We start from the raw sequence: 13,617 nt of genomic DNA, 5'->3' as shown, positions 1-13,617 counted from the left end.
GGGTGATTGACACAGAACTTTCATGAAGAAGCAGGGAGTGGTTACAAGATTGACACCCCAACAGGGAGTGGCAACCCCTGATTGAGAGAACCATGTAAGGAGAAACCCTGGGAGGAGTGAGATGATTGGCAGGCAACTGTGGGTCTGTGTGGTGGGAAATCTTGGAATAAACAACCTGGATCAAACCACTGTGAGGGAAAGATAGGGGTACAAGGAACATGTCTAACTAACATTAGTAAAATCCCTGACTAAACCAACCCAACCTACAACACACTGGTATTTGCCTTGGATAATTTTTTTGGTAAAATGAAGCATGCCTATGTTAAGTGTATTTCAGTAGTTTACCTTCAGAAACTTAATTGTTTTTTGTAAGTCTTAATTATAAGTGGAGTTAATTTTAGTGAGATGTGCTGTATTCATTGGTCCACAGATTGAAACCTTCTTTGTTCACAGAAAGCATTAATACAGATAACAGTAGCTCATTTATTTGACAATGTAATTTAGCCATCATGTTCAATTATGTTAATTGAATTTGCTAAACAAACAATATAAAGAAATGGAGTGATATAATATAAAAAAAAAACCAGGAAAATCAAAAAGTAATAATGTGTTGTAATATAATCACAGCTATTTGTGTGGCTTACTTCACTTTTTGTATGTATGTGGGATAGTGGGACAAGTAATGTCAATTAATGAAATCTTTTTTTGATCTGCAGTATAGAGTGGTCTGCTGTGATAGTAGATGAAGCACATAGAATCAAGAATCCAAAGGCTCAAATAACTCAAACCATGAAGTCATTAAAATGCAGTGTTCGCATAGGTCTTACCGGAACCATTCTTCAAAATAATATGAAGGAACTTTGGTGTGTTATGGACTGGTAAATAAAATAGTTTCTTTTATGTTTAAACACCTCTGTGTCTTGACTGTGCAGTGGGTTGGGGCAGGACTGGATGATATGGACCCATCTGTGTTATAAAAAAAACAACAACAAAACACAACCTCAAAGCACCTGCTTTTTTTTTGAGAATATAACTTACTGGGGAGGTAAGCTCCTGGTATTTTACAGCTACTTAATACATTTGGCATTCATCCCAGATGGTTTCTTTGGGGAACTTGGGAAGTAGTTAAAATTATTCTTCCTTCACCTCCCGTATTACATATTAATGTTGGGGTGTTTTTTTTTTGTTGTTTTTGTGGGTTTTTTTGTTTGTTTGTTTGTTTTTGTTTCCCCGAGGGACACTCTTTTTTCCTTCTGTCCTTCACCCAGTAGATAGGAAATCATTACACAACCTTGACCAACATAGTGCCTTTGCTCCAGTATGTGCAGGTCATTCTGACCTACTTGGAGGATGAAAGTAATAATATTTTGCTTTTTTTTCCAAAATGCACAAGTGCACATATTTGAAAAGTAACAGTTTTGTCCAGAGAAACTTTAATGCTCAGGGAGAGGTGCAACTGACCATAGATACGAATCTAAATCTCCTAGGAATGCTTTGCAGAGGAAGAACAAAGCAAACTTACTTTAAATATAAGGACATACAGAACAGAATTAGCAGGAAGAATATTTTAAGCTTAGTGTTGCATCTGGTTCATTAAAACTATGCTGATGTTGTTAGTAAATTGTTCCAATGTGTAATACTGCCAACAATTACTAATTTTTTTCTACTATTGGGTTTCTCAAGATTTTATTTTGTTAATTGTAATATCTGCATATTCTGATTCCATAAAACCAGTAAAAATTGAAAACATGACTGCTTAGCTTCCAGTTTAGGCTCCTCAACACTTAGAGCCTTGTAGTTTAGAACTTCTATATAATTGTGATTTCTGTTATTCTGCTAAACTTTTTTTCTCTTGATATTGGAACCCTTTTCCTGAGGGCTATGTCTTAGCATTTGAGGATCACAGAAAACAAAGGAAAAATGGCATGTCTTAAAATACTATGTGTTTCTATTTGCACTTAAAATTTTTATTAGTTTCTCTGGTGACTGCTACTTTAAGATATTGCTGTTAGTCAGAAAAAAAAATGGTATGCTTTAAATCAAGGAATCAATTCCCCATCCCCTTTTGTTTTTTAATAGGGCTGTACCAGGACTTTTAGGTAGCAAAGTACATTTCAAGAAGAAATTTTCTGATCCAGTGGAGCATGGTCAGAGGCACACTGCAACTAAACGGGAGCTAGCAACAGGTCGTAAGGCCATCGTGAACCTGGCAAGAATAATGTCTGGCTGGTTTCTGAGACGCACCAAAGCGCTTATCAGTGATCAGTTGCCAAAAAAGGAAGATAGGGTAAGAGTGCCTTCACATTTCAAATACATTTATTAGCACTGTATCTCTTCTTTTTTGTTTTCTTGTTGTATTTTCTCTCTTGCATCCTGTCTGTAATTTATGGTTCTCTCTTCATCTTTTTAACTTAAGAAGAATCCATAGCCTTGGAAAAAGTGCACTTGAAGTAGTGTGCTTTGTTCATGTAATTACTATGATTGCACATTGAAATGGAGTTAATCAAGCATGAAAATGCTCAACTAGTCTTCTGATTAGTGATTTGCACATCTGTTTTATGTATGTTTTTGTCCTTACCTCTGCAAGCCTAAAGCAATGTATGTAAATGTCTTGAAATTCTATGCAGAACTTCTGAATTTGCATTTTGACACTTTATGTATGGAACAGTATGTTTTTAACTCCCTTGTTTTTCGATCCTGAAATAAAAGAAAAATATCAGACAAACTGATTCTGTGATAGGTCTGTAATCCTGTTCATCTGATGCAATTGTAAATATTACATGAAGTGATAATACTTTATTGATATAGCTAAGAGTTCTGCTAAATCTTTTCTTCTGAGTTGACAAATATGTAAGTTTGCATCTGGTTTTATTTTCATAATTTGGTGTTTTTTCTTCATCCTTAGTTTATAATAATGTCATCTAGGCAATCTTCTGAAGGAAAGATTAACACAAACATCAGTCAGTCTCCTTTCTGAATCTAGCAGGTTTTTTTCTTTGCATTATCTTGTTAATGTGAGTATATGTTCAAGTTACTGCTGTATTATTATAGCTCAGCATGGTGCTGCTGCTATGTGCATAGCATAGGTTAAGGAATGATCTTGGGATTTCTGTCTCCTGCTGCTGAAGACTAAAGATGTCACAGAGATGCCACCCATGGTCTTTCAGAAGAGGGATCAGAGTTTTTTGCCATAGCACTGTGTAGTTCCTTGCCTTCTCATTGTTTATTCTGTTTGTCCTGCCTGTGGTAGTGCCCTACAACAGCTGATGCCTAAAAAGGGGAAAGAAAGGGCAAATTAAGCACCTTGCAAAACAGAGAGAAATCTGTAATTAACATTATGCATTTACTTCTCTCACTTTTCCTTCCTCCTCCTATTCCTTCACAAAAGCCATGTTTAAAGGTTTTGAGCAAAATAACAGCAGGTTCTTTTAGAATGACATTGATATTCTTTGTAGAATTTTGGGGTGGAATAAAATAAGTATGCATACATTTTTGCTAAGTTTCATGCTCTTTTGGTGTCAAGATGCATCTTTTTTTTTTATTTGGTGGTAGAATAATTTCCTGTAACTATTTGAGCATGTAGAGTATTTATTTCTACTTTATTTTCAGTGATCTGTGATTTGTGTTTTTTGATGCAGTGGTTTTTTGCCTTTCATTGTATGCTGCACATGATAGTGTTTCTTGTGTTCTCTCTTTGGCAGATGGTGTTTTGTTCCCTATCTGAATTCCAGAAAGCTGTGTACCAGGCTGTGCTAGAGACAGATGATGTAACCTTGGTGTTAAGAGCAGGAGAGCCCTGTAGCTGCAATAGTGGCCGGAAGAGGAAGAACTGTTGTTACAAAGTAAGAACTTGGCACTGTTTGGATTCTAGAGCATGGTCTTCTGAATTTCTCAAGAGACTCTCTGCTGATGAAGAGCTGATTGAAATGTATGTAGATGTATCTCATCTGTTTGGGAAATCCTGGCTGGAAACATGGGGAGCTACATCACGAGCATCATAGAGTTAAGCACTTCAGGGTTACTGCAAAGCTGCTTTGCATGCCCTGAGCAGGTGATTGTTCCCTATGCAGTAAATTCTGGATCTTTTGTATTAATAAATGTGTCTGTGATTTAGTTGATACTGGCAAGGGTACTGCATTGAGGTGTTCAGTACGTGTCAGGCATGCTGCTCCCAGGTGCCTCAGGTGGTTTGTGCAGGAGCTGTGAATGGGAAGCACGCTGAACTCAGCAGGTTGCCTGGGTAGTTCCTTGTGTTCTAAATGCCGTCGTGCCTTTCTGTGCCGTTAAACATTCACTTTGGCTTGCTTCATGAGGGAGGAACTGTAAGAGCAGCCGCAGAGCACAAGCCAAACTTTGTCCATGAGTAACAGCTTTGCAGATTTCTTCAATCTTCTCTGGACCTATTTAAATCTTGATCAGTCTAGCTTTGTATTTGTTTTGCTTACCTCACTCAGTAGGCTCAGATAAAGCACATATTTTAAACATTTAGAAGCATACGTGACATGCACGTTTCTCCCTTTTATCTCTCTGGCCTGCTCTGATTCTTGTGTAGTGTTTTGAGTATTTTTCCAAATCATGTAGCTTCTTCAGTCTCCTGCATCTTTCTTTATGAGCAATCCCCTTATCAGTTTTGTTTAATATTCCATGGATAGTAGCCCTCTTTGCAGGCTTTTGTTTCTAGTGATGTTTTGTAGAAAAAAAGAAATGCTGGTGGACTTGATTCACAAAAGGGCAGTAGGCAGGGCTGCAGATAGTTGAGTGCTCTTACAGACTGTTTTATTCCAAAGTTAACTTTGAAATTTAGTAAGTTGAGAGGGCAAAGGAAAATAAATATTGATCAAGCCAGCCAGCCATAACTAGGAAGATAGCTGATGCTGTTGCACATTTGCTGTTGCACTGTAGAATGTCTTGAAGCTTGAATTATGCTATTTGTGAAGTTTGTAAAGCTTTATAGGCTTTTGCTGGAGAGAAAAGTAAAGTTAGCTGTTGAAAGGTAAGAAGTCATTCAAACTGCTCTTGCTTGATTTAAATAGCTATAAAGTTACCGTCTTCTTGTTTACTGAAGAATTCTAGGTTATCTCCATGGGATGTCTGTAGAAGTTACTGTCTGAAATGTTTAGCAAGCAGTGATCATAGCTGTATGGTTATTTTCTTATTGAGAAGATGTTTCTATTAAGAAGGTGACAAAGCTGAAGGAAGAATAAAACTTGATTCGTTTTTGTCAGAAATACAATATTCATCTCTTGGGGATCAGTTATAGTACTAAGAATTGTTAAACCTGATAAGAATTAAACCTGGTAAGAATAGCACTTATTTGACATTATTACTTACTTTCAGTAGTATTTATTTGCATAAACTGGGTTTTTTTTGTAGGTAAATGCACATGGTGAAACAATTAAGTCATTGCGCTTCAGTTACCTAATGATCCTACAGAAGGTTGCAAATCATGCTGCACTGCTGCAGACAGACAACACTAGCAAGCTGCAGGTTAGTTTCAGATGTATGTAAAAAATAGACTTTTGTAAAATGAATGGGATGAAAACTCTTGAATGAAAATTGCTGCTGGCCTCATTACAATTCTTAACTAACTGTAATTGAGATATTTTGTAAAATTCCTATTCCATTCAGTCATACAGAATGCATACCTTGTAAAGATGTTAGATAAAACAACATGTTCATTTAGTTGCTTCATATCTGAAAGTAAGGGTTATAAAACATTGAAGAGCTTAGGAGGGAGTAATTTTTAATGATTTCTAATAGTGCCATTTTTGTTACATTTATGAAGAGTGCCTATAAGAAGAATGTCTTGGTGCAAATAAACAAATAATAGATAATTAGAATGGGTTTTTTTTCTCTAGTACTTTATGTTAAGAGCTGAGTTTGTTTAAATAATGAGAAACAGGTTTTAGAAGAAATTGTTCAATGAAAGATCAGTATCACCCAATCTTGTTGTTATGGCAAGTAACAAGACCCACAAATGGCAGTTTCAGAAATGCTTGTTTGTGAGCCTTAAGATCCAGGAATGAGGAAAGGTATATAGAGATGTTACAACTTTTTCTTAGAATCTGTCAAGGAAGAGAAATCAGAATGTCATAGCTAATTTTGCAAGTTTGTTCCATTAAAGCAGTTTTGCTTTTTCATGAATGTTACTTTGAGTGTCCAGCACATTACACACAGCATATTCACAGATGTTTCCAGTGGGCTTTTTTGTGTATTGCATATGTAGTTTTTATTGTTATAATGTCTGAGATTTAAATAACCTCTGAAATCATGGAATACAAGTATTTTGTGACTCACAGTCTTCTGCATCATCCATGATTACTGATTTTACCAACATCTACTAAGGAAACTAATACTTTGTAGTGTTTCTTACCTTGAGTGTTGAAGTTGCTTACATGTGTTATTCTTAGGTGAGAGATGTGATCTTTTCTTTCTCTCTGGAAAAGTGGACCTAAAGTGTGAGGTTATGTTTAAGTGCAGAGCTAAATTTAACAATGGAGCTTTATGTGGCTTTTGAACACCTTAAGTCTGTTTCCTCTACAGTTTTTGTTGTGGAAAAATATGTAATTCCCATACTGGCTTGTTACCTGAGAAAGTCAAGAGAAATGTTGGTGCACAACCCTTGGGTAATGCAAACCTCAAGGCAACAGATTTTTTTTGAAACTGACAATTCTGGCCAGGAGAAGAAATTCTGAATACGATCCATGATTTCAGATTAAGAAATCTTTTGGTTTTAAATGAAACAAAGCAAAACACACAGGATATGTTTTATCCAGCAGTTTTGTAGTGGACTAAATTAAAAACCACATAACTCTTGAGATACTTTGGCAGGTCATATTTCAACCTGTTTAACTCCTTGCATTGCTTAATATATCTCTGATTTTTAACACCTGTTCAATCTTTCTGCTTTTCTTCCAGGAAGCGCATATCAAACGAGTTTGCAGCCAGGTATTTTCCAGTTTTCCAGATTTTGTGCAGTTAAGCAAAGATGCAGCCTTTGAAACTATTTCAGATCCAAAATATAGTGGAAAAATGAAGGTAAACCCCTTCCTTAGAAGAAATAAAATTTTATTAATAGCAATAGATTTGGCCTATATTATAAGAAAATATATATATGATATATGGATATAAGAAAATATACACCTAATAGTTTTAGGGGTTTCAGTTATTCTGTTTACTGTTCATCATACAACAGCAGGAATCTCCTGTCATGGATCAGTATTTATCTGGGCAAAGACTGAATAAGAGTAATCTGTGATGCTAAAATTTTCTAAGATTTTAGCTTCACATGTTTGATGGTGGGCATGGAAATGACGCTTATAGTCAACAGAACTATTGTTTCATTAAACCATGGATTCTGGTGACAGTCATAAATAGCTGTCAAAGAAGAGGAAGCAAAACAAAATCATTATGGACTTAATGGTTTGTGCACAGCTTGAATTTTGTGTGTAGTTCCAATCTCTCCTCTCAAAAAGCAGATGTTAGATTTGAAAAGGTTCAGAGGACAGTTCAGAGAAGGGCCACAAGTGTAGTTAGTAACTGTGTCAGAAGCAGCCAAGGAGGCTGGAACCCTCCAGACTGTAAAGAATGTCTTAGGGTAAATGTGAGTGGGACCTACACAGTCATGAATGGCATGGAACTGGTGAAAATATACTGAGTGCTTACTGATTTCTTGAACCCTTTGGACAATAAATGAAAATAATAGTAGTTGTGCTGAAGATGACCAAAATAAATGTGTCTAGTATGAATCTGCAAAACTCCTCATGTCAGAAACTGTCTTTCTCTGGTTTCAGAGAGGAACAAAAGATGACGCGATGACATATAGTGGATCTGAGGATGATGTTGTTTAGTAATTAAAAAGAAAACCTTACTAGTTTTAGTAGTACTCTGGAGCTGCGAGTAATTGGAAGAGGTAGGAGCTATGCAGAATTTTGGCTCTCCGTAAGCCTGGATATTAACATTTTCCTCATGGGACTAGTGGTAGTGGGAGGACTATGTTGCTGTAGCAGGGATGGCTGTTATCACTTTACTGATTTGTTACTATGTAAGCAACATCTTTCTTTACTGTTAATACATATGTGTGAAATGCCTGTATATATATATATATATATATATATATATATATACTTGATTATTTTGAGAAGGTGAATTTATGTTAAATTAATACATAGCTTTAAAAACTAAATACATCATCTTCAGAAGTTGAAGAATTGCTTATGAAGCAATTCTGTTACTGATTATTTTACCATCACATTATTCACATTACTATTTGACTTTTTTTATTATTTTATTATATTTTTTTTCCATTACATTCTCCTGGAAAAGCTGGCAGCCCATGGCTTGGACTTGTACACCCTTTGCTAGATTAAAAACTGTCTGGGTAGCTGAGCCCAGAGAGTGGTGATAGATGGTGCCACATCCAGTTGACATCCAGGCGCCAGTGGTATCTCCCAGGGTTCACTTTTGAGGCCAGTCCTGTTTAACATCTTTATTGGTGATCTGGATGAGGGAATCAAGAGTGCTCTCAGTAGGTTTGTAATCTTAAAATGGGTGGGATTGTTGGTGTGCTGGAGGTTAAGAAGGCTCTGCAGAGGGATCAGTGGGCTGAGACCAATGGTATGAGGTTCAGCAAGACCCAATGCCAGGTCCTGCATTTGGCCACAGCAATCCCATGCAGTACTACAGGCTGGGGCAGAGTGGCTGGAAAGCTGCCAGGTGAGAAGGGACATGGAGGTGCTGGTCAACAGTGGCTGGGCATGAGCCAGCAGTTTGCCCAGGTGGCCAGGAAGGCCAGTGGCATCTTGGCTTATATCAGAAATTTTTTGTCCAGTAGGATCAGGGAGGTGATTCTTCCCCTGTGCTTGGCATTAGTGAGGCCACACCTTGAGCACTGTATCCTTTTCGAGGCCCCTCTGGGCAAGAAGGACACTGAGATGCTGCCTGGAGCATGTTCAGAGAAGGGCAAAGGAACTGGTGCAGGGTCTGGAGTGTCAGGTTTATGAGGAGCAGCTGAGACAGCTGGGATTTGTTTAGCCTGGAGAAAAGGTCTCTCCTGAGCCTCCTTATTGCTCTGTACAATTACCTGAAATGAGGTTGTGGTAAGATGCTGTCCTGATTCTGGCTAGAGTTAATTTTGTGCAGTAGCTGTGAGGGAGTGGTGCCTGAAGTGGTTCAGGTGTGGCCAAAGGGTAGTACATCTGAGAAAGCCACAGGTGTCCTGGAAAACAGCAAAGAAGATGTGGCCAGCAGGGCAAGAGAGGCAATTTTCCTCTTCTGCTCCATTCATGCAGTGTACTGTATCCAGCTTTCTCAGCACAAAAATTATATGGACATGCTGGAACAAGTCCAAAGGGGCCATGAAGATTATTAGATGAGTGGAACACCTCTTCTATGAGGAAAGGCTGAGGAAATTGAGGTTGCTGAGTCTGGAGAAGAGAAGGCTCTTGGGTAGTCTTATTGCTGCCTTTCACTGATGAAGGAAGTCTAAAGAAATCTGGAGAGGGACATTTTACAGTGATAGGGAAAGGGATAATGGCTTCAAAATGAAACTGAGTAAGTTTAGATTGGATAATATGAAGAAATTTTTCACTGTATGGGTAGCGAGGCACTGGAGCAGGTTGTCTGTAGAAGCTGTGGATGCCTTGTCCCTGAAAGTGTTCAAGGCCAGTTAGGATGGGACTTTGAATCAAGTAGGTGGCATCTCTGCCCATGGTGGCATGGTTTGAAACTAAATGATCTTTAACTCAAAATATTGTATGATTTGGTGATTTTTGTGCCTGGAAGGAGAATAATGAGATATATAGCTGTTATTGAAAATAAGCAGGTCTTTGGGTCTGTTTGTTTTAACGTCATGATGCCAAAAACTGGTTCATACGTTTTTGATGTGGTGACTTGCTTTTTTTTTTTTTTTTTCTAAATTATAGAATGGAAGATATTTGTGATGATTTTACATTTTATACTGTGAAAGCAAAATAATTCAGGAAGTACGTAATTTAGAAAGTTGTCATACCATATGAAAGTAATCACAGAAGAGTCAACTGGTACTAGAGCTTGGAAATGGCTTTATAAATTTTTAATGTGTTTATTTGGAAATAACTGAGACAAATTATAGTAAAATGTTTTTAGTAACCTTGTTTAACTGTAGTAGTTTGCATTTCCTAAATAAATAAATTCATCATTCATTTAATAAATAAATTCTAGAAACTTCATAAATTCTAGAAACTAACTGACATTCTTTTGTAACTTTCATCTGGTAGTGTAGACTGAATAAGCATTACTTTATCTTTTAACTTAAAATTCACTACAGACTACACAGAAATTTTGGTACAGGTGATTATTCTTTTGTAGATGAGCATAGTTACAAAGGAATAGTTTGCAACATTTTTTAAAAATTTATTCAGGAAAGGGAGAAGGGCTGTGATTTTTTTTTAATGTTTGTTGGTTAAGCAGCTGTAACTGTTTTGCAGAGTTGAAAAGGTTCCATCTTCAACCTATCTGTTCTCCAACCAGAGATAAAACACACAGGGAAGCATTCTGTTATGGGATATGAATTACTTCCACCAGTAAAACTAGATTTGCTTGTACGCAAGGGTTAAAGAGTATTTGTGTCCTGCCTGTTGTTGTGAATCTGTGTTTTGCAAGCTATAGCATTAACATGCCACCCCAGGATTTTTTTTCTGAATTTTGGATTACAAGAACCTGGAAAAAACAGTCCTACAATCCAAATGTACAACATGTATAATCATTGATGGTGTACCTAATACGGTATAACAAGGACACTAATATATCTGTGTTATAGTGGGAGATGGGTAATACACAGTGATTAAAAGCTTCAGCTTTTTTTGTGAAATTATCCCCTCCTTTTCACATGTACTGCAGAATGTACAGTTGGCAAGCTTTGCTGACATGTTTTATTACAAGGTAAATTTCATGCTTAGATTTTTAAATAGAAGTGGTTGAATATATGAGAATTGAGTGAAAGGAATGTCTTACTTTGTTTGGAAACCACTGTTTTTCTGTTATGATGTTGTAAAATAGTGGGGACCTGCAAAGTTCAAGGACAAGTGGTTCATTGCTTTTGAAACCAAATGATTTCAGATTGTCCACATGGAAGTATTGGGGACTGCTTGGAAAAGAAGATAAGTGAGGATAGCTTTCCAGTCCTGCAGTAATTCTCATTCAGGCTACCTTGTTTGATTATTTCTACAGTTTTGTTAAAATTGTGTCTCAGAGAGATTCTATAAGCTTTCTAGGTGTAAAGGGTTCTTAAATGTCGGGGCAGTTGAAATATTTTTTTTAAGATTTATTTACTTTTTTTTAACTGCATAGATTGCCACAGAGAGCCATTTGTGGGGTTTGGGAATACTGTTCTTAATACAAATCTCTTAGGAATAACTGTTGTATTGATTAAATTAGTTTTGCTTGGGATATCATCATTCAGTAGGAAAATGGGAGTCTATTGGAGCACTTTTCAAGAAATGGTAACCTCTGCCATTAGACATAACCCTGACCCAGGCAGGGCTGGCTTTGAAGGCTTAAAAAATACTGTAGGATAGCTTGAACATATGTATAGAAAAAAGTTCTCAAAAGCAAGAGGTAAAATTTCATCACATACAGATGACTCGCAATTGGGAGACGTATTTTAAATCCATGTGTACGCTTACAAAGAACATGTGACTTCTGCTTGAATATGAGCAAATGTTTCTGTTTTGGGCTAAAAACATACAGGATAATATTCTGGTGTGCAAGTGTAGAATTTACTTCTCTTTGGTGCAAAAACATTCATTATTTTTCCCTGTTAGAGTTGTTTCTTACTCCAGAATAGTTAAATTCTCAGTGGGGATGAAATTGATCAATTTCATTTAAGCAAATTGCATGGATTTATTTTTGTATTCTCCTATAGGAAAGTCACTATTTGATCTGTATTTTAATAGTAATAACAATAACACAGAAGCCAATTCCTTCTAGTTTAAAAGAATGTCGTTTCTTTTCTTAATGTGGCTAAATAAAATGCAAATGTGACTGGTATAGCTCCTGCTAAATGGCCTGTTGTGTATTTTTCCGCAGCAAAATAAATCCTAGTTTATATGTTCATGTACAATGAAATGAGGCCAAAAAATCTGTCATTTGTACCTTGTTTTCACTTGTGACAAGCTGGCTAAGATTTACTAAGGAGTTCATAAGTGACATATAATTACCATTTTATGTTCTAGGTATTGTCCAGAATTGTAACATTAATACAAGCATTCATCATTATTTGATTGTCAAAGATTTATTAGGCTTGTAGTGAAATAATTCTTGATTAACAGTTTATCTATTTATCTGTGAATAAATACAATTTCAAAAATATTTATTGCTCAGTGGGAAAAAGCTACAGTCATGGTACAGAAAATTCCTCTTTTCCCATTGTGTATGGCTTCAGCACAGTGCTCTGGAGCTGCAATTGCCAGATGTGGACATGGTTCTTTTGAAAATAACAGTATCACTATTATACACAAGGCTCTGGATTATTTGCTTCCCCACCAGAAGAACGTTGTGAGTGGGCAGATTATTGGCATTTCAAGGTCTGTGCAGAGTCTGGGAAGCTGGATCCTACTATAAACAGAGCAACAGATGAGAGTGGGAGCGGGGAGGGGCATACATCTCACTGATTATTTTAAGAAGACAAGTTCCAAGAAGCACTGAACTCAGATGTAGAACAGAAAGTTTAAACAAACCTTGGAGTTTTCAGGATAAATATATGCATTTTTTAAATAAAAAACTCAATCTGAGCTAGTATGTGACAGTAATGTTTTGTTGCAGTCTGTGCACTGACACAAGTAGCTTCTGAATCTACCTCTTAGTGGTCTGATGACCTTTTACAGTAGGATTTCCATGTACATCATTGAAAAATGCAAAGTTCCAGCGTCTCCATTACCTTTGGGCCATTTATTATGTTAGTAATGATTTCTGTTATGGCTTTGCTTGGCTTTGCAAATAATTAAGTTCAGTGTGGCCTGTTAGGAGGTTCAAAACATGAGTTAAGTGTGTGCAAGATAACCTGATAAAAATTTAGATAATTTAGATTTTAGATAAAAATGCCTTCATTTTTCTGCCATGCTTCATTTACAGGTCCTTCAGCAGCTTTTAAATCACTTCCAAATAAATAAGGATAAAGTTCTTCTTTTCTCCTTTTCCACAAAGGTGAGCTCCATGTGATTTTTATCAATTAACTGCAGAGGTAAGTTCTGAAGTGTGAATCTGAAAGTTGACACCTTGTCAACCACATTTCCATATTGCTTCTATTGTTAGGAGTAATTACGAGGACAGTGTGCCATACTCCACAAGCATATTGAAACCTTATGTTACGTCATGATAAAAATGGTGATAGCAAAACAAGTGTAACACTCTTCTGTTTTCCCTAAAGCTTTCTGAAATAGTTGTATTACTTCAGGTGCAGATAGCTAAGTTCAGCTGGTATGTCTTGAGTTAGGGCACTGTCATAGCTAAGTATGCCTGCCATATCATAAAACCTTTGTGTTAACACTGAAAGTTAAATTTCCTCATTCTGCTGACTTTTAATCATCATCAGCAATGAAACTTCAATTCTTGCTACACTACTTGATTTGAAGTTAAAAC

General features: G+C 36.6%; 1 protein-coding gene across 9 annotated transcripts in view; it reads left to right on the top strand.

Moving 5' to 3' along the window:
* Positions 1-13,617, top strand: part of ERCC6L2 (ERCC excision repair 6 like 2) — a 112,290-nt gene that overhangs the window by 12,030 nt on the left and 86,643 nt on the right. For all 9 annotated transcript variants that reach the window (XR_010994556.1, XM_068176801.1, XM_068176800.1 and 6 more), the window contains exons 5-10: positions 717-878; positions 2,080-2,287; positions 3,702-3,842; positions 5,374-5,487; positions 6,919-7,038; positions 13,111-13,182. Coding sequence is in view for 8 of the 9 variants with exons in the window: in XM_068176801.1 (XP_068032902.1) it covers positions 717-878; positions 2,080-2,287; positions 3,702-3,842; positions 5,374-5,487; positions 6,919-7,038; positions 13,111-13,182 (817 nt within the window). In the remaining variant the exon portion in view is untranslated. The remainder of the gene's footprint in view (positions 1-716; positions 879-2,079; positions 2,288-3,701; positions 3,843-5,373; positions 5,488-6,918; positions 7,039-13,110; positions 13,183-13,617) is intronic.

The sequence above is a fragment of the Anomalospiza imberbis genome, chromosome Z (assembly GCF_031753505.1).
Source record: "Anomalospiza imberbis isolate Cuckoo-Finch-1a 21T00152 chromosome Z, ASM3175350v1, whole genome shotgun sequence".
NCBI lineage: Eukaryota > Metazoa > Chordata > Aves > Passeriformes > Viduidae > Anomalospiza > Anomalospiza imberbis.
The sequence above is the reverse complement of the archived record's forward strand: the minus strand, read 5'-3'. Positions and strand labels throughout refer to the sequence as shown.